General features: G+C 39.3%; 1 protein-coding gene across 22 annotated transcripts in view; it reads right to left on the bottom strand.

The window, feature by feature from the left end:
• DLG2 (discs large MAGUK scaffold protein 2) overlaps nucleotides 1-22235 on the bottom strand; it is a 984854-nt gene that overhangs the window by 506242 nt on the left and 456377 nt on the right. For all 22 annotated transcript variants that reach the window (XM_036384308.2, XM_036384333.2, XM_036384316.2 and 19 more), the window contains one exon: nucleotides 18800-18961. In XM_036384308.2, the coding sequence (XP_036240201.1) occupies nucleotides 18800-18961 (162 nt within the window). The remainder of the gene's footprint in view (nucleotides 1-18799; nucleotides 18962-22235) is intronic.

Raw genomic sequence — 22235 nt, forward strand, 5'->3', positions numbered from 1 at the left:
CAATAAATATGCACCTCTGATTTTATATTTTTTGCACTGAAAAGTATAGTTTTGTTGAAGCCATGTCCCTTAAAATTGAGAAAAAGAAATCAGTTCTTCCCCATATTTAAACATTATCCAATTCCTAAACATTTCAGAAAGATCACTAAATGTTTACTATTTCAGCAGTCTCCTTCCAAAACAGGCATCAAACTGTGCAGCAAAACCCACAAGAAGGTATCATCATCTTGTCGGATCAGCTTTTTTATTTGGTTGCCTTTCTTGAGACTAAACCAGTAAGAAAAACCTTAACATTTAATTTGGTCTTCAGTAGTAACTCAGGAGCAAGTGAAGTTGTGCATTGATTTGTGCAGTCCCTAAGGTGACACCAAAAATTTGTCCTTCATTTACTTGGGGTTTTGAAGTTTAGACTCAACTTGAAAAAGAGATTATCAACAGCTTTTGTAAATGAAATTACTAGAAAACCAGACTAAGTTCTCTAAAATATATTTTGTTTCCCTCAATACCTGATCTCATCAGTCAATGATGCAGAAAGGTAACAGAAATGTTCCAAATGCAATTCTTTCTCCAAATGCAATGATCTATTTGTTAGAAAAATGTTTAAGTTAAGAGTCTGATAAAAATAGAGCATGATAAAAATACATCATAAAGTTCACAAGTGAAGTTTCAAGTGATACGCACCATATCACTTTATTTTGATTATGTGTCCAATGAGCATGCATCTCTGGAATAAAAAACATACCATAAAATAGCAGTGGAATCTTTTTACAATGTAACTTATTCTGACAGTTTCAGTTGCCATAAGATCTTTGAGTTCAGGAATGAAAAATAAAACAAAGAAAAGAAAGTCTTTATTATTTTGTAATAATTCAGAGAGTGTTAGTTCACCTCTTAGGAAGGAATTTCAAATATTGCATCCTTCCTTCTTAGGAAGGAATTTCAAAATTTGCAAAAACCCATATTTCAAATGGGTTTTTTTTCCTCTTTCGCAGGTTCCAGAAATTACCCTTGAGCTAGCAGATTTCTGGAGCATCCAATCTGTTCAGCCTTGCAAAGGTTATGTATGAGAGGTTATTATGTTCTTCTAAACACCGACCTGTTTTATCAGGGTGAGATCTATGGGGCAGCAACAAGCATTGTGCTCCACAGCTTAACTGAGGACCTTAGTAATTTATAATTTCCTATCCATCTGCACAGTGCCTCGCGATCCATATGTTCTGGCTTTTTCATCTTCTATTTAAAAGGTCCTGATTCTTCATGTTTGCTCATTAATATTCCCAGATTTGAAAGAAATAGACCCATGAACAGCAGAATAAACAAGACCTTCCCTCCTATGGCTCTGAGATGCTTTGTTAAACTGATGGCTAGTAAGTTGTTGGTTCCAAAAGAAGTTTATGCTGCAGCAAAATTTCACATTTGCTCTCTCTCTCTCATTCCCCCATCTCTTAACTGTAGTACTTAATCAGTTTTAATTCACTGGTATTTATACCAGATGAGTTGATTCTGTATTTTTTCTCAATTTTATACCTCTTTTTATGGAAGTCATGGGACTTTCTCTCCAGCTACTGACCCCTTTCATAATTGATCGAAAATTAAAAAATGGGAAGAAAATCAAAGGGGGTAAAACTTATCATCATGGCCTAACAGAGTATTTTGTTTATAAGACATTTTTCTTTTCCCATTGCAATCTGTGTTCCCTTTTCTTCTTTTTAATTTCTAAAAGCTTTATGCAATAGAGCTCTTATGTCATGAAAATGTTTTCAGTATTTCAGCTCTTGAATTTTGCCATTCATTTGTAAAAATTCTGCTTAGTGAAGTTCGTCACTTAAAGATTTGGCTACAAAGCTGTAAGTCATTCTTAGAACATTCAATCAGTTAAGTATTTATGAGTCATTTATATTTCCCTCTCCACTGTAGATATGTATATATTTTACAAAATTGCATTTTATCACCTGCCTATTCTTCCAGTTCTGTTTAATTCATCTGAAATCTTGTATAGCTTTATCTTCTTTGCACTGCCCAAAACAATGGTATCCCATCTGCAAACTGCCCTGTGTCTGTCTAGCTAATATTCACGTTTATACTTCTATAGCACTGTCTAGGAAAGATTTCAAAATGTGCATAGACTTTCCCTGGTCCAGCTGTCTTGGGATAACCTTAGCCATAAGCCTTCTGCCATACTGCAGGCGATCCATGCCTTTCGCTCAGCTTCTGTGATCACTGGCACTCTAACTTTCCCTGGCATTTTATTTTCAGAAGTATTTTCTTTCCTTAGCATGTTAGAGGAACGGGACTTTGTCAAAGTTATTTAGTAAGTACAAATAAATTAGTTGAGCCTCTTTTCCACTTACTACTAATTTACTGACACTCTCAGAGATTCTATTAAGCTAAAAGAAATCAATTTTTCCTTTAGAGAAACTATTCCTGTTTGTTACAATCCCATTATGTTTATCTCATTAAAAGTACCTGGCACACATTTTCTGAAGTGTGATTCCCAAGATCATCCCTAGAGTTTCTGAAAAGACATTTAAATATTTCCAGTTATCTAAATGGAACAGCTGTGGCACTGCACATTTTCATTAACTACCCACCAGCCATCTAATTCTACTTAATTAATACTATTTGTAAGAGAGCAACACTTTGTCTACTATTTTTCTTTTGCAAATACACAATACCACCACCAGCTCATAAAAATCTTGAGTAAAATTATAACAACTACCTATTCACCCACGTCTCTGGAAAACAAACTGTACCAAGCAGATACAGTTCTTTGCTCCTAGGATCAGGTTTTGTCCCTGAAGCACATATACAGTTTTGGGAGCTCTGAGGAAAGCGGTTACAACTGCTCCTGCACTATCCCAAATCTTCAAAAGAATGATAGGCACAGATGTAACATAAACAATGAGGACAAGTGGGTGGTAGATTCCTACTCTGTGGCCTTAACAGTTCAGAAAAAAAAAAGTAACTGGAGTAGGAATGCCCAGGATGTAGCGCTGCCCCTACACTAATCAGTCTTTGAGCAATGTTAGCAATGCAAAACACCCTTGTCCAATGCCCTGACCACTTTCTCCATCTTTGTTTGCCAAAAGAGTGTGAAGTGGGAGTTGCAGGGTAGATGCAGTACATAGAAAGGCTAAGTTTGGGATGGGACTAAAAGTGTTAAAACCATTATTTCTTGTCTTCTCCATCTTTTTCATTTCTCCTCAGGTGATCATTCTTGCCCCAGACTGCTGGAGATGCAGCTGCCTTGGGTAGCCACTGTGCCCCTCAGCAAATGAATCTCCTCCCCACAGTCACAGAGATGTCACAGGAGTCATTCAGACCACGTCTTATAGGGAAAGGAGAGCTGGGAAAGACACTGCCAGCTCAAGGAAACAGGCAGTTCTGGGAGAAAAGAAAGCATTTCTAGAGTATGAGGACTTTTTACAAATCAGCATCCTGACTTTCCATAACGTGTAGCCCTGATGGTTCTTGTGTTTGCACATCAAATTGTCAACTTATTACTTCTTGATTAGATCTTATCACAGGTTCAAATGCCACTGCAGCCCCCAAGACATTGCCAGAGAACAGTACAGCAAGATGCTCTCCACCAGCACTTTTAGAAGGTATAGAGCATCAGAGTACTAAGCCCATTACCAAATAATATTACAATACTCCAATAAAATTATGGAGAATTTGTATTTGACAGTCCACCCATCTTAGGTCTTGAATATCACACCTAGCAGGCCAACAGAAAGGGCTTGTGACAGGAGAGGTAGAGATGGGTGTCCATAAAAACAAAGGGTCCTCACAAGGATGTGCCAAAACTTGTTATATTATGCCTCAAGCCTTTTAATAAGGCACTCACCCTACCATAATTAAGAAAACTCATTTACACTAACCATTATTATGAAAATTGTGTTGAAAAACCCATCTGATTGAAAGTATAGTAACGCTCATCAATTCAGTTAAGAACACGTGTAGAAATAAATTGAGGACATTAATTGATTAACACAGTAAGCAAATGGTGATATGCTAGCTGGAGTGGGCTAATTTCTACATTGTGCAATCATGGCAGATTCTTACTGAGTCTATTCTCAGAACCATTTTTCTTTAACACCAAGGCTGTTTGTTTTTTTCCCCAAAATGTGTACACACGTCCATGTGTTTCTCACTCAGTGAAGTGCAAAGCATTGATGCAGTGCTAATGGGAAAAAGCTAATAAATGTAACAAGAGAGCACTGGTCTATAATTCAGCCTTGAGACATGAAACATCTCTAGCTAAAGAAATTGCAAAGGAATTACACACTAGTTTAAAAGTAGATATAATTTGATTCTAATAGACAGATTATTAGATAAGATTTGAATATACACAGGAATTCCTATTAATTTTTGCTCACTTGCATTGGTTTTAGCCTGGGCAGCTCTGTGGTATCACAACATAAAAGCTTTTCCTTGTCCATATGATGCTTAGGACAATGGGGCCCTGCACTGCTATCAGAGCCCCTGGGTAATACTGTAACCTAAATTATAATCATCATCATTCAGATTGAATTAAGAGGCTTGAAAAGAATATGCATCTAGGGAGGAATCTCCAGACCAGTCTAGCTTAGATCATTACTAAGAGCTATAATGAGAAGGGCATTGGCACATCTGCTTTGATGTATTCAGGAGCTGGAAGGACTGCACTAACCTGGTCGAATATCTTGATGTAGCAAAGATAAGACAATCTGAGATATGCTACAGCATAATGCTACAGAATGGATGAATTTCATCCTCTCCCACACCTCTCATTTTATTATCACATGAGATTCTCAAAAAGAATTTAAAAGAGTTTGTGACTTACAGTTCTTTGAAAATCAAAGGGAGATGTATTCCTGCCTAAATTAGGCTGAAACCTACTTTTCCCAAAAGCCTGAATATAAAAGAATCCAGCTTTTCAAGATTATATATAAACAGCACCGCCACCCCTGGGTTTCACAGTGTTTGGGAAAATTTTGTACTTATCCACCCACACATGAACTAACTGAAGTCTGCAGAGTGTTCACCCACAGACGGATATGACCCACTGTGTTTGTATCCAGAATGGTGGAGCAATACTAACAAACCCAAAATTTCAGTCAGAGTCGTCCAGCAAAAATCATTTGGGGGCTGCTATTTTTGTTCAGTTTTCTTCCCCTGTAATCCCCAGAGGCAATGCAATGAGCAGCTCCTTTGAATATTAAATTATTGAAGTTCAGAAGAATTTAATTAGTATCTCACCTACTTACCATCTTGCAATGATGCCTCTCCTACAATTATGGTACTACATTACAAGCAATTTCAGCTTAATTGAATAACTGGAATAAAACCTGGGTTCCAATTGCCAGAATTACCTGTATTAAGATAGTTATAACTGACTTAAAAACCAGTAAATGTGAGATGATCTCTATGCATGCAGGTTTACAGCAATTCTCTAGTATTCAGCCTTAACATTTACCCTTAATATTACCATATTCACCCTAGTGAATACTGTCAAAAGAAATATTTTTAAACAACATTGCAGATATGTCAGTTTTCTGGGTATGAGCAGTTGAATAATCACAAAGCCAAATCAGGCTGCAAGGTAGCAAAATCTAAAATCTTTTCAAATATTTTAACAGTTTGTGCCTCTTTCTCCCCAGCTGCACATGCCTATGTGTACTTCAGCCACTGACTGCCAGGCTCCTTTCTCACAGTTCCTCACATTCATATTATTTGTAAAATATGTTTTCTCACAAAGCCTTGTACTGGAAGCAAGAAAGAAAAGAAAAAAAAAAAATTGCAGGGACAGTGAGAGAAAAAGAGCAATGGGACAAAACCCAAATTGTATTTTCCTCAGCCTGTTTCTCTACCCTGCTGCATTTCGTGTGGCTCCAAGCTGGCTCAGATCCCCTTTGGTTTGAGATAATGACCTGGCATAGAAGTCAGCTGCTGAGTCATCCTGCTTCAGCAGGATGAGAAAAGAAAGTATGAGAAAAAAAAGGTTGTTGATAAAGCCAGTATATGAAAGGTGAAAAGCCACAGATGTGTGTTTCCGATGGCTCTTATCATCTAGTTGAGTACAGAGGGTTTCTAAGCCATTCTGAAAGATAAACCTATTCAGGGAAACACAGAGCCCTTAAGGTTGGAAAAGATCTCTCAGGTTAAGTCTAACCATTAACCCTGACACCATCAAGTCCACCACTAGACCATGTCCCTTTGTACCACAGCTACAGCTACATGGTTTTTTTTAAACACTTCCAAGGATGGCAATTCCAACACTTCCCCGGGCAGCTTGTTCCAATCCTTGACCACCCTTTCAGAGGCAAAGTTTTTCTAATATCCAGACATTAGGAAATACCTATCCAGCTTCTCTGTATGCTGCATTGTAAGAAGAGTTTGATGCTAGAGTCTTCAAATGAGGAAGGTACAGCCCCTAAACAAAGGCACACACGAAGGCATAGGTGTGGAAATTCCCAGTACACAGGAGAAGGAAATTGTGTTTTTCAAAATAATTCAAACACTCCACCTCTTTGCTAGCTATGATAGACTGTATTGGTGCTCTATGGCTTTGCTCAACACTACTTTTCCTCTGTTTAGAAACATCACCAGAACAGGCTCCCCAGGGAAATGGTTACAGCACCAAGTTTTGCAGAGTTCAAGATGTGCTTGGACAATGCCCTCAGGCACATGGTGTGATTCTAGGGGTTGTCCTGTGCAGGGCCAGAAGTTGGACTTGATGATCCTTGTGGGTTCCTCCCAACACAGAAGAGTCTATGATTCTGTGATAAATACCAATGTCATGCTCTGCCTTGTTGATTGTTGCCTTTTTTGACAGATTTTTTTTTAAATAAGTCTTTGAGGTACAATTTTTTAGTAGTCCTTATGGCCTACTTTGAACTCCAAAATAGAGACAGGATTAAAATTCCCTAAGCCCAGTATCTTTAGGAGAGATTAGGTAAACAGAATGTTCAGAAATGGAAATCTGTCGTAGGTATTTTAACCTAAGACAAATTTCAGACGTTCCCTGACGTTACAGGTATTAGTGAAGTAGTACAGAAATGCCCTTGGGTTCACTTTACTGTTCCCATTCACATTTGCCTTAAGTAGATATCAACATCTCCAGAATACAAAACAATCATCCCTTTTCTAAACAGAAGTACAATTATGAAGATAGCAGTTAGGAAAATAACCCAGTTTCAGCTGAAATCTCTAATTCAGTTCAGATCTGCTCAATCTCTAGATTTATTGCAAAACAGTGAAAGAAACAAACTGCCCCAGAATTCCTGAAGAGGAAACAGCAGCAATTTCAATGTGAAACCATCTGCAGGTGTGGTCTTCAGAAACTGGACTTTAACACTCCCAAAGTGTAAAGTTGTTAACTTAGTGCTATTTTGGCTAATTTCCAGTAATTAATATAACTCTTTATACTCTCATCACTGAAATTCTACTTCCCTGCTTGGCATTTCCTCATCCACTTGATCAAAGGCACAATTTGTGACTCAGACTTCAAAGTAAGACTTTGTTTATTTGCTGTAAAAACATCATTACTCTTTTTAGCCTTTTCAATGTCATGTAATCAATTATAAGAATTTTATTAAGTCTATTATCAGGTTTAATGATTTTTTCTTTTTTTGGGAAGCAAAAAATTCAGGCAGGTGCATATTAAAACTGTAGCGGGAGGAAGGCTTTGAAAAAATCAGCTTGTCCACTTTCTTTGAGAATGTGGTCATTTTTTACTGAGAACACTTGAATCTAAAAAGTTGACTTCTAGCTCTTATCTATGTAAAAGTCTCATTCTGTTCATATTTGGAAGATAAATGCAATTTGGTGTTCATTAATTTGTTAGTTAAAAAATTAATTGCAGTTTCTTTGGCTCATAGTTTCTGTAAGTATTAATAGAATAAAAGCTGCCCAGAGTGCTGCCATTTCAGTGGGCAACTGAGATCCACTAGAATTGATAATATTCAACTGTATTTCACATTGCTTTTGTTCAGGGGGAGGAGAACCCACCTTTCAGGAGCAAGAAATAAAAGGAAATCAGTTCTTAAAGTCTATGTGCAACAAAGAGGAGACAGGCAGTGCTGTGCTTCTGCTCTCAAAATGCTGCCAAATCATCAATAAGAGTCCAGTTGTCTTGCACAGGAGGGCATCAATCATTACACATTCACTAATTTGGTATAAATTTGTACTTCATGGGTGGCTTGAAGGATTAATAAGATCCATGTGTATGTGTAGGAATGGAAATAAGAGAAGGAAGAAATACAGTAAGGAGAAATACAGGAATGGATCCTGATGGTAAGTCAGAAAAAGGAACAGGGAAAAGGAACACTGATTAACTATGGAGAAAAAAAAAAACAAAACAATGTCATGCAAAAGGAAACACTGAAAAATCAAGTTAGTAAACAATGCAGATCCTAAAAAAGCTACCTGAGTCATCAAGACTGCTGACTATTTTTTTGACATTATTCCCAATTGCATCACCTAAGACTATTAACAAGCAAGTAACATCATCTTCTGAAACGGATTGAAGGGAACCTAATGGCAAAAGGCATTTCCCATTTAAAATTATTTTTGAGAGAGACCTCTTTTGAGAAGTCTCAGTTAGCCACTGCTATCAAGATCAAAGAATCACAGAACCACAGTATGGTTCGGGTTGTAATGGACATTAAAAATCATTAAGTTCCAAGTTCCCTGCCATGGGCAGGGAGATGATGTCACATAATAATAAGGTTGTGAAGATGTCACATAATAACAATCTCAGAAACTCTTATTTAGACTAGATTCTTGAAGAGTTGGAAAATAATAGCCAGTTCAGAAAGATTTTTCTTTTAAATGTCAAAATTCTGTTTTTTTTCACAGCCCAATAGTCCACAAAACTACATTACAGGAAGATTAAATAAGAGCTATGAGAAATAGGAATTTAAAACTTTTGGAAATAGCTAAAGCAGTTCTTGGTCAGGCTGCCAAGATACTCTTTCATAAGGTTTGACTAAAGAGATTCTGTTCTCTCCATCCTGGAGGCTGCAGCTATCCAGGGCTCCTGGAACTGCAAACTTCTGCTTTCTTTTACACCTGGTACTGACAAAAGCCAGAACATTTTTCATGTGTCACATCATCAGATGTATAAACACATGTATCTTCCACTGACTGAGTGAATTATCAGTATATTCCTCAGTGAAAAAGTATCCTGGAACTTTGGTGCTTCATTTAAATTGTAGAATAGTGTCAGCAGTAGCCAAAGTCTGACAGAAGGGCATTTCAGCTACTGAGCTTAGGGAAACAACTGGTGTTAAACCTGTCTGACATATCTGAGAAAAATCCCTCCTGTTACAGTCTGACTAATAACACCAAGATGCTTTATTGCACTTTTCAGCAGTAGGTCACAAAACACTTTGGAAAGGTGGCAAACATCATTACAGATACTTTACATATATTCTAGTACTTCTTGACTTGGAGAAAAGAAATGGCAGAAGATACAAATCCTATGTTCATAGCAGCTAGTAGTTATTCCACAGATTTATTGCATATATTTCATGTATTTTAGATGGGGGAAAAAAATCCAAAACCCTCTGTATAACAGTCCATCTCTCAGTATTTTTTATACTCTATGAGTATTTCACATGGCCAACACATCAAGGGAAAAAACAACTCAGAAAATTACAGGGAAGCAAGGAATAACTAGTACTATGCAAAGCATTAGAGGAAGACAGTGAGAGGAAAGGATTCTTGGAATTTCCTACTTACTTGATTATATTTGAAAGACATGGTGAGGAATAGCTGCAATATGTCAGGCTTCACCCTTCCCCCCCCTCCCCCCCCCCCAAAAAAAAAAAAAACCAAACCAAAAAAAGAGGCTCAGGAACAAGACTATTGTTAAAAAGAAACCTGCTATTCAAAAAGAATAAAAGATAAATCAGCTAATTAATACTAATGGATAAAGCACTCAGTAGATCAAGAACACAGAAAATCTCCTGAAACAGCAATTCAGATTAACATTTGAAAAGACCTTCAATACCTAGGAGGCCCATATAAAGTAAACAGGGTTCATAGCCTGAAAATATTTTCAAATTCCTTTGAAAATTCCCGTCTTCATCCTTCAGGCAGGTCTAACAACATATAGTGCACTAGTAGATACTTGTCAGAACTTGCTCTGCTTGTGTCCATCAGAGGACAACATTTATTTTGCCAAAAAATAAAGGATTGCAATGCCTGAGGTTTACTTTAAGTTGTTGAGATTTTGCCAATTAAATCACCCACTGACAGAAGCAATTTTATTTGGTTTCTTTTTTATTCTGTCAGAAGCTAGAAAGATAACAAGATACTGTCTGCAACTACATAAATCATGTGGAAAGCCATCAATCAGAAAGCCAAGGCAAAACATCAAGCACACAAAACAATGGGTTTTGTGATGACAAAACCAAAAAAAATGTTCTTCACTAATAACTGTTCTTCATTGTTACATTCAGTTTTTGTACCATTTTAGGAATTTTTTTAGAGTAAGACAAGGACTCAGAAATGAAAGACTTTCCTGCCCACATGAAAATGAGACACAAAGTATTACTCAAAATGCTAATCTATAAGCTTCTTATTTTGCCTTGAAATATAATGAAATAGAATCAAAATTCAGAGCTACTTTTGCCACTTCCTCAAGAGCAGGAACAGGCACAGGCACATTTGTGAGCTTTCTTTGTCTCTAATCCGACTGTATTTTTATATTAAAAAACATAGATTACAGATACAGATGTATGATATATGCTTATCTGCTGTTACAGTAGGAGATAAGAGAAAAGCAGTACATGATTAAACATGTAACAAGTGTTGTGTCTTAATGAAGCAACCTACTGAATATTCAGTGGAATCCACTGATGGACTGACTGCAGCATGGGGCTTTGCCAGTGACTGCATACTGAAAAGGAGAGACGGGGGCGAAAAAGGACAAAACAAAACTAACTCCAAAAGACAAAAGCTAGGAAGCTACCAGGGCAGTGATCAAAAGTATTCTTATAAGATCATTGCTACTGGGCTCAGCCATCCTGGGGATAAAAAATGCTTCATGCAGATTAGCTATACTTATTAAATGCAGTCAGTGTAAGCAAAGAAAAGGATGCAAGATTAAATTTTAGATGGCTCATTAATATATTCATGCATACATTAATATGTCCTCTATATAACCCCAATTAATTTTGTAACTGCAAGAAGAACTTCAGACTGCTGTTCCTGACATGTAACAAAGCCTCAGCCCCTCTCAGTCATCCACAGCTTTTAAAGAGCCTCTGAAATGCAGCATCTTTGCTCAGGAAGAACAGCCTGTGCTGTGACACTGCCTCAACTCTTTGTCACACCTCAGCCACAGAAATTAACCTTTTTTTTTTTTTTCTTCCCTATTTGAACTTCATCTCTATCATAGGGTTCTTCCCCAGTAATAGGAATTAAGAGATCTCAGCAGCTCTGGAAAAATAAATGTGGTTTCTTGCCCCAGACAGATTATCCCCCCAAAACACCAGGAGCTACATTTACACAGTACTATCAGGCACAGTAATGCTGAAAGCTGTAGCAACCAGCTTTCTCTGGGCAAACCTGGTTCCCTGGAAGCTAGGGATATTTACATTGCCTGGGCAGAGGACTTCCCTGCAATTGCTCAAACCTGGTGTAGCAGAAGGTGTCCCTGCCTGAGGCAGGGCGTCGGAACTTGATCATCCATAAGGTCCTTTCAACCCAAACCATTTGAATCTATGTTTCAAAACAGCTACACAGGTCTGTGGAGTGGATTTCCTTGTACTGTTTTCCAGCTCCGGGCAGCAACATCTCAAGTTTATTTACAGGTCACATGACCCACTGCAACATCAGGAGAGTCTTAGACTTGGTTATTTTCACAGTACCCATGACCAGGGCATGTGACTTTGGTCTTTATACAAAGTTCATTATCAAAAAAATAGTCCTAAAGTTTTTTGAATTGTGAAATGAGACTGTTGTATCTGAAAAAAAACCCAAAACCAACAATATAATTTTGACCTTATTTATCCAAATTGTCTTCAGAACTCAATTTTTATTGAAGTCAATGTTAATTCATGAAATAAATAGCTCTTGCCTAATTTACATTTTTAGACACAAAAAATTACTCTTTATGACAGTTTCCAGGAAGCTCAGGCTAATACATTTTTCACAGAATCATTAATCATCCAGGCTCATCCTCAGAGCCTCTTTCCTCATCTTCGTTAATTTGTCGGACAAGCACAGCAACCACTGTAGTGAGGTCTGACTCACACCTGGACAGGGAAATCTTCAGAGGTGGGGGAAAAAGCTGTTTCATTACAGACAGGAAAGGGCATGTGACAGATTCTAGAAGCCTTCACAGGAATGACCTTCCTGCACTAAGGAGGATAAAAAGAAGAATGATGGACATTCAAGGGCTACTACACACTCACTAGGAGATAGGACTTGGGAAAGAGAGACATCTGCCTTGGAGCAGAAACAAAACATCCTTCCCACACTAGATACAGAGAGTCTCAAAGAGTCTTCTGGTCACTTGTGGTGTGAAGGGCTCTGCATCGGGTCCAGTCCTGTTTAATACCTTTACTGATGATCTGGATGAGGGGACCAAGTGTAAATTTGCAGATGACACCAATACGGGTGAGAGTGTTGATTTACTGGAGGGTAGGAAGGTTCTGAAGGGGAAACTGGTCTGAAGGGGAAGGCTGGATTGATGGGCTGAGACCAACAGCATGAAGTTTTATAAGATCCTGCCCTTGGGGCACAACAATCCAGCAGAACTACAGGCTGGGGAAAGAATGGCTGGAAAGCTGCCCATTGGAAAAGGCCCTGGGGTGTTGGTCAGCAGCAGCTGAATGTGAGCCATCAGTGCCCAGGTGGCCAAGAAAGCCAGTGACACCTGGCCTGGATCAGCAATGGTGTGGCCAGCAGGAGCAGGGCAATGATTGTCCCCTGTACTCAGCACTGGCGAGGCCACAGCTCAAATCCCGTGTCCAGTTCTGGGCCCCTCACTGCAAGAAGGACATGGAGGGGCTGGAGCGTGTCCAGAGAAGGGCAATGGAGCTGGGGAAGGGTCTGGAGCACAAGCCTGATGAGGAGTGGCTGAGGGAGCTGGGGGTGCTTAGCCTGGAGAAAAGGGGGCTCAGGGGGACCTTCTCACTCTCTACAACACCTGAAAGAGGCCAAAGTCAGGTGCTGGTTGGCCTCTTCTTCCAGGCAACTGAACCTGTGCCACAGGAGATTCAGATTGGATATTAGGATGAATTTCTTCATGAAAGGGTTTTTAAACATTGGAAGGAACTTCCCAGGGAAGTGATAGAGTCACCATCCCTGGAGCTGTTCAAGAAATGACCAGATGTGACACTTAGCACCATGGTCTAGTTGACAAGGTGGTGATCTGTCAGAGACTGGACTAGACGATCTCAGAGTTCTTTTCCAGCCGAAATGATTCTGTGATTCTACGACTCAAGTAATAGGTAAGACAGGGTTTTCTGCCATTAAAAAAAATTTTTTAAAAAAATCTATGTGCTCTGGCATTGGGAGACGCAGCCCTCCTTCTATAAAGCAATTTGTACAAATGCCAATTCGTGGATAACCTTAACTTTGTAGACTGCTGAGCCCATTTTTTCCATGTGGAGATGGTTTTTCTCCTCTCTCTGCTGGAAAGTCATTCCATCAATCCTGACTTTCTGCAAGCTGTCAGCAACCCAGCTGAGCTGCAGGACAACATCCTGGGACAGAAATAAAAGGAGTAATAGCCAGTGTGACCCCTTCCAGAAGATGAGGCTATCAAAGATGAGGCAACTGAAGATGATCATTACTGATCATTCTTGTTTGAAAGTAACTTAGCTTGGGATAGTTATTTACCTGGTTACATGTTTTTGCTCAATTTCACTGATGCATACAGTTGAACCTGGTATTAAATTAGGAAATGGAGATAGCTGGAATAGCCTGACATTTAAAACGCTCAGACAACCAAGGAGATGTGAGATGCTTACAAGGATTGTTACTTTTCAGCTTATCTTAACAAAGTGGAGTACACTGAAAAACAAAAATAAATCTAACATGACAATAATACTATAAAGATTAATTTAGGAGCCAGAGTTATCATTCATTTAATGAGAACTGATTAGCTCTATTCCTGCGAGGAAGGGGAAGAGGCCCATATTTAATTTAGAGACAGAACTTGTGCCTCTGATTTTCAGGTACAGTTGTGTTGAATTCAGATTTCCCAAAACACCAGGGATTCACACGGCACTTTTTACTGAATTAGTACTTTCTAAGGCATCTAAAACTCTCAATAGTATATTATGAAGCTTTACAGATGCAGACCAAAGAATTCTGAGCTTACTACACCATCTCGTGTCAAACAAGGGGAAGTGCAAGAAGATTATTTTAAATTCCCTTTCCATTACACTACAGACTTTTTTCCTTTAAGAGATTATTAAAAGGCAATTCCATCACCTCTATACGTTGAAAAGAACATTTATTATCTTAATATGGCAACTCTAATAAAACTTCTGCAATGCTAGCATTTTCCCAAATGTTAATACATCCACGTAACTGAAAACTTCCTTTACAACTTCAGTGTTTGACATTCAAAGTTGCTTAAGCTGTTGAAAATTTTATCTTTTGCACACTAATAAGCAGATCAACCTTTATCAGTAGTTTGAAGCTTTCTAAAATTAAGCATTTTTCAGAACTAAGTTGACTTCACATGAAATGCTACAGCAAAGTAGAACAGCAAAGTTAATGCAAAATACAATAAGGTGAAGAAGTGAAAAAGACATGGAAAATAAAAGAAGGTCTGGTTTGCAGCAAAACTGCTCTTGCTCATTATTATCTTCTGAAAGGGAGTAATCTGGCTAGTGCATTCGAGATTTTAGGTACTTGGAAGATAAGAAAAACATGCCTACCTTCAATTTCAGAAAATCTGTTCACATTTCTAAACAATATTTATCACAATCAGTATCTGTGTGTCTCAAAGAGATTTTCAGACTGTATGAGGACAACATTTCTTATTATTCAGCACATGAAACAAGTGCAAGGGTGTTGAAGGAAATAGGTTTTATGTTTTGGTTTCCAAAACAACTTCCTGAGGTAATCAGTAATCATAGAATCATGGAATCATAGAATGGTTGGGTTGGAAGGGATCACCTTAAAGACCATCTAGTTCCAGCCCCCTGCCATGCGCAGGGACATCTTCCACTACACCAGGTTGCTTAAAGCCCCATCCAGCCTGGCCTTGAATATTTCCAGGGATGGGGCATCCACACATTCTCTGGGCAACCTGTGACAGTGCCTTAATACCCTCACAGTAAAGGATTTCTTGCTAATACCCAATCTAATAATCTAATGACAACGAGCTCCACTAGGGAGTTTCTGGACTACATCAAGCCACACAATCTAAAATATGGAACTACTGCCAAATTCTTTAAGAATTTGTATACTTCAAAATTTAAGATGCATCTGTTGTACGCAAACAAGAGCCATATCAGGCATTTTGAATCATGGGTGTTAATAAAAATATGGTCTGAATGCTTCCATTTTGAATGTCAGAAAATGTTTCAAGAATACCTGGAATGTTTTACCTGGAGATGCTACACAAGGGAATAGACAGGCCCATTATTTCTCTGCTTGAACTTCAGCCATCCACAAAACCTGCCTCTGTAACAATGCAAGCTTGTTCTCAAACTGACAGGGTGGATTATGGATGCAAACTGAGATGTTCACTGAGAACTGAGGAGCAGGGTGATGCCAGCAAGCAGTCAACATGCACAGACAGGGTGTAACACCTATGGCTTCCACAGATGGCTGTGAGCACTGGTCAGTTGTGAGGGCTGGAATCAGCCACCCCAAAGGGAAGTTTTATAACTGCCTGATTTTTGCAGATTTCTTTCCAAATGAACAAAAATATATGGAAATAAGTAACTCTTAGTCTGTCAAAGTCAAGTCACTTAGGAAAAGTGATGTGATTAGGACGGATATGTGGCTTGGTCTTGGGACAACATTTTGGTTCCAAAGCATCTTAACTAGATTATTTTTATGCTCAAACATTTTCTTTTTATGATATTATTTCAAAACAAATATTGGGTAATCATCCTGTAATCAGGGCATCGTGCAGCCACTAAACACAAGAGACTGCTTCAAAACTTGCTGGAGAGGTGCAGCCTGGTGCTGCAGTCCCTATGGAGAAATTCAGGCAGTAAAATGCAGCCAGGCAGTGACTTAGCCCCACCAAACCAGGCAGCCAATGTGCTTGCTGGCCTGGCTGAGTGGTCAGATGGACAGTCTTAATGGCACACAGGATATGATGTGATCCCTGGCTTGGTGTTAAGGGAACTTCCCAGTCTGACCATTCACAGACTCTAACAGTCACACTCCCAGCAGCAGAAACTGCACCAAATGCATTCCTCAGCACTTGGTACAAGCAGATGGATGGCTTTCATGTACACATATTTTCCCTTTGCACTAAATGCCCTGACCTTTAACGAGAAAAGTGAGGCAGAATGAGTCAAAAGCTCTTGGTCGAGTTTCCTGACAGCATTATCCTGCTGAAATTGCCAGTGTCATGAAATATTTAAATTGCAGGCATTATTTTCCAGTTAATCTTTAAGAATCCAGTATTTTACATTTCCCTAGGAAGGTGTGCTATGGGTAGAGAAGCTGTTTTCACCATTATTCACTGCAGCCATGTTCACACAATACTGCTGAAAAGATGGTAGAATACTTAATGATATCAGGCTGTAGGTTGGAAAGTCTCTAATTCAAGACAATAACTGATTCTGACTAGATTTTGGAGTGTTCACAATGCTATTTCTCAACTATGTGGGAATCACTGTGACGAAAAGCTTCTAAACAGGGATTTCATTCAACTACCAACAGTAAAAGTGAATCCAAAGCAGATGTTTCAGATAGGAAGGGCAACACAATGCCATGAGCTCTAGCAGAAGAATTCCTCCAGCCTCCTGAGCTAATTCTCTACTGAAGGTTAAAAGATGGGACATAGACAGCAGGGGAAAGGAAGCAGGAACTTCAAAGCCATTTGAAGAGACAAACAGCTAAATTTAGATTGAATGGCAGGCAAGAGACTATTAAGAGGCAGATATAAGACACTGTGAATCTGAAGGAAAGAAGGGAAAGGGACAGAGTCAAAGACAAAATCCTCATGCTGAAGGAAGAACTTGCAGGAGACACTGATTTCCAAGAGGAAATACTATACAGCTCCTGTTCTACCATTACTTCAGAAAACAGAAGCAGACAACAACTTTGTCCTGTTACAAGAGCAAATAAGACTGGGAGCTGTTTCAAGGCAATTGTGCACGTCTGGGGATACCCTTCATTTTACAACAAGCTTTTTGACATCATTGCTATGCCCTCAGCTTAGATTATGTAGCTTTACTTGAAAGTCTACAAATGTGAAGAATAATGGCTGGTTTTGGTCTTCATGAACAAGAAACACCGCTGTAATCACAATACTCAAGGAGTACTAAAGGAACAGGGCTGTTTCCTTTCCAGGCCAGAAATTGCTTGGCCTGTGATTTTTCCCTGATGCTAGACAGAGGCCTCATGGAGGTAATCCTTTCCAAATAACTAAAGTGATAGCCTCAGCACAAGGTGATCTATCACTGCTTGGTACTGTTGGCTTCTGCAGAAAAAGTTAGGTAAGTCACCCAGAAAATTACTAAAACCTGAAAAGACAAACATCATACAAACTAAACACAGGACCAACAAGAGCAGAGGACAAAGATTAATTTGCATGGCTATTCCACAAAGGCTCAATGAACACCAGATATACTCACATCAATCTTTAATAATAAACACTTCCTTGCACTTGTAACCACACTCTTAACAGTGTGCTAGGCAAGCAGTGCCCATTTCACAGGCTTTGAGCACCAGAGGAAGCAAAGACCATCTGCCTTGTTTGCTGCTTAGATAATTGCTGGAACAAAACTATTACCCAGAACATCACCGCACCTAGTAAGGAATATTATTCTTTTTTCTCCCCTTCCCAGTCCTAGTAGAAACTAAAATAGAAAACCCATCATACTAATCACTGCATCTATGCTCCTTCCACCAGAGAAGCTCTAGGAATATTTTCCAACCACTGCATTCTTATTAAAACAAATGTAACTTTTCCGGAATTGATTCCTTTTTGGTTATCATATGGGTTCACCAGGAAAAGAAACATTTTTGCCCAATAAGATATATCAGAGGACACCAGACCTACATACAGCTAAAGCTTCTATATTTTATAAATAGTTGCCTTAGTTAACAGAAAGATATCTCTGCAGCACTCTGAATTGCATCAAAATCCACAGAAAACTGCAAGTGCTTGAGCAGCAAGGATATGAATAGAGGCAAATGAGCTCCCTTTTCAGACATAACTTGTGAATTTGATACAGCTTTCTGAGAGATGAAAAAACCTAGTTACATTTACAGTATTTCTTTTAAAATTTCTGAACAAGGATCATCAGGAAGGGAAGTCTGCCATTTCAAAATCACCGTGATATTGAGGCTGAGAACCTACATTATTCCTTTCACAATGTACAGAAAAACAGGCTAATTTGCCAGGAATTATTTTTACTCGAGCAAAAGCCTCACTCAAATCAGAAAGGTTACATCTCTACACAATGCTCTGCCAACTAAACTATCACCTGTTCCACTACAGTAAGCCTTAAAGACCTGTCACAAGAAAATCAATCTGCAATGATAGATTTCAGAAAGCAGCTTGTCTGTTTGTACAACAAAGTAAGTTTCCCAGGCATTTCATGGTACGCATTTTCTCGTATTTGAGGATTAAAGGCACGAGCTCTATGGATCCTACCTTCAAAGGAGAAATGTGCGACTGTAAGACGTATCCATGGACATTCTCTATTTGAGACAAGTTCTTCTCTGACACATGAACAAGCTCTGGGCCTCTCACTTCGTGGGTTAAACGAGGCAAAGTATGGTCATGTGGAGCATCCTCATCTTGATAACGATATTTCTAGAAGAAGAAAACATCAAGAAAGAACAAATAAGCTTTTAGGAGGGAATTCCTATATTTTAATATAATTGTGGAATAACAAAAAACTTATGACACAGTAGACAATAATCATCAGGTTTCCTAGTGTGTTCTGGAGAGAATGAGTCATTCTTTTTTACCATTGTTTCAAAGAGAACTGTGGTATATGTCACTGATACACAAGACTTTCACCATCAAATAGACATTTGAGATGACACACTGATAATGAAGAAAAAGAGATGTTGATCAGCTAAGCTGTAGTGTCAGATCATGTTTCACATCCCTGTGTAGTAGGAAGTAGAGTTCTACAGCCCTTCTCTGTGAAATACTTGAGTTATTTTCCACCTGGCAGTGTGTACTCTGATGCTGGAGAGCACACACACACTCCCACAGAGGCACAGTCCCACAGAAGATTCCCCTGCAGTAAAGTTCTTTGCTTATACCCTTCTCCATGGAGAGGCAACAGGAGGGGCTTGTCCGAGATCTCAAATGAAGCTTGTAACAACAAGGAATATAATCCTTAAAATTAAATTAAATTATCTGATCTGTTCTCCAGCCAGAGTGCTGTGTAAAAAGGTGCCATCCCCTCAGCTGTGTCCTGAGGAGGGGGCTATTGGATAAAACCCTAAGATTTATTTGTATGGCCATATAAGAAAAATAAGTCTGAAGTCCAGATACAAGAACATCCCAACTCAGACCTCTCCAAGCAGCAGACCTCTCTGCTGCTTGTCCACTTCACATTGACCACTCAGCTATGGAGTGTTATTTCATTTACTCATTCCTCCTAATGAAACCACCCCAGTGTATTCCTGCCTTCAATCTTATGTATGGAAATGTTTCAGCAGTTGCCAATTATTTTCAGAATACACATGTGACATGATTTATTCCCTTCTTCTTTTCTGGGATATGCCTGCAGCCCTTCACATATTCACTTTTCAGATAACATAATTAATGAATATATGAAATGACTGGCACCAGCCAAATATTATTTGGGCAAGTAGCCATCAGTCTAATACATAGTACTCCAGCCAATGTCACATTTAAGGCTTGGCACACAGATCGTTTAAGCCACAAGCAATCAATTATTTTTTTAATCGAGTGAGTACTCTTTCTAAAAAGACAACTACTCTGAGACATCCTCTTTTAAGTGAGTCATTTGCTAAAATGTAATGAGGAGAAATAGGAGCAGAATACCAGAGTCATCTCATTAACTCAGGAATGGGGAAAATGGAAATGTCCAGTGGCTGCTTCTTAAGGAGAACAGACAGCAATGACAGAAGCCATAAGAAGTTCTATCATAGAACATAGAACCATTCAGGGTGGAAAGGATCCTTAAGATCAGTGTGTCCAACCATCCAACCCAGCACTGCCAAATCCACCAGTAAACTATGTCCCCAAGTGTCACATACACACGACTTTGAAATACCTCCAGGGATGGTGAGTGAACCCCTTCCCAGGCAGACTGTTCCAATGCTTAACAGCCCTTTCAGGGACAAAATTTTTCCTAATGTCTAATCTAAATCTCTCCTGGCATAACATGAAGTTGTTCCTCTCATCCTATCAGTTGTTATTTGGCAAAGAGACCAACCTCCACCTCACTACAAGCTCCTTTCAGACAGTTGTAGAGAGTGAGAAGGTCTCTCCTGAGCCTCCTTTTCTCCAGGCTAAACACCCCCATCTTCCCAGCCACTCCTCATCAGACTTGTGCTCCAGACCCTTCCCCAGCTCTGTTGCCCTTCTCTGGACACACTCCAGCTCCTCAGTGTCTTTCTTGTAGTGAAGGGCCCAAAACTGAACAGAGGATTTGCAGTGTGGCCTCACCATTGGTGACAACAAGGGGAAAATCACTGTCCTGGTCCTGCTGACAACATTTTACAGAAACAAAAAACCATATATATATATATATATACACAGGCTTCCCACTTCCAAGTTCCTGATCTTCTGGGTGGATGTGGGAGGAGTGGAGTCCCTCCCACTGCAAGGACTGAGAGCTGCACTGCAAAACAGGACTTGGAGGTTCTTGTGGATGGTAAGCTGGACATAAGCCAACAATGAATGCCTAGCCCAGAAAGCTAGCCTCATCCTGGGCTGCATCAAAAGAGGAGTGGCCAGCAGGTCAAGGGAAATTATTCTTACCCTGTACTCTGATCTTGTGGCACCCCACCTGGAGCACTGCATCCAGCTCTGGGGTCTTCAGCACAAGAAAGACATTCCCTCCTCTGTACCTGTTACAGCAGATCCAGAAGAGGGTTATGAATAGGATCAGAGGGATGGAGCACCTCTCCTACGAAGATAGGCTGAAAGAGCCTGGTTGTTCAGCCTAGAGAAGAGAAGGTCTCACCCTGAGACCTTCTCTTCTCTAGGCTGAACAACCAGGCTCTTTCAGCCTCTTCAGTACTTTAAGGATGCTTATATAGTGGAGGGGGAGGGATTTTTTATATAGGCATGTAGTGACAGGATAAGGGGGAATAGTTTTAAACTGGAAGAGGTTTAGATTACATATTAGGAAGAAATTCTTCCTCAGTGTGATGAAGCAGATGAAGCATTAGAATAGGATGAAACTCCACAGGGAGTTTGTAGATACCCCATCCTTGTAAGGGATGTTCAAGCCTAGGTTGGATGGGGCCCTAAGCAATTTCATTTAGTGGATGCCATCCCTACCCTTGCAGGGGGTTGAATCTTTAAGGTCCCTTCTAACCCAAACCATTTTATGATTCTATGATTTATTCTATGTTTTTATACTGCTTTATATATTATTACTTTGATTCTATACAATTAATCAATCTAATAATGTAATAATATACATACATTCACACACACACACACATATATATTTATTTTTATATATATATATAAAACAACATGTTATTCTTTCCAGATCATTTTTGCAGTTTTATGATGTGGCCTTAAAGAGAGAACATCTCTGACCATCAGTAAGTCCTTTCCCCATCACCGCACTGCAGTGTAGCTGTTGCATAAACAGGAGCCAAAGCCCAGAGGAAATTGATTCTCCCTGAGCCCCGTGCTCCCAAAGAGGAGAACACTTGTGTGGATCTCCAGTGATAGACTTGCTTTATAATTTGAATTGATCTATTTATCCAATAAATGCCCAGGATAACTTCAGTTGAATACCTGTGTTCACGTGCCATCAACTGAAAAGTTTACAGAACAGATTTCCACTCTTCTATTTATCTTTGTCTCCTTCCTATCCCAAGCCCAGCCTCTCCTTCACAAAATGTACGCCTAGAGCATTTCT

Source organism: Molothrus ater, chromosome 2 (assembly GCF_012460135.2).
Source record: "Molothrus ater isolate BHLD 08-10-18 breed brown headed cowbird chromosome 2, BPBGC_Mater_1.1, whole genome shotgun sequence".
Classification (NCBI taxonomy): domain Eukaryota; kingdom Metazoa; phylum Chordata; class Aves; order Passeriformes; family Icteridae; genus Molothrus; species Molothrus ater.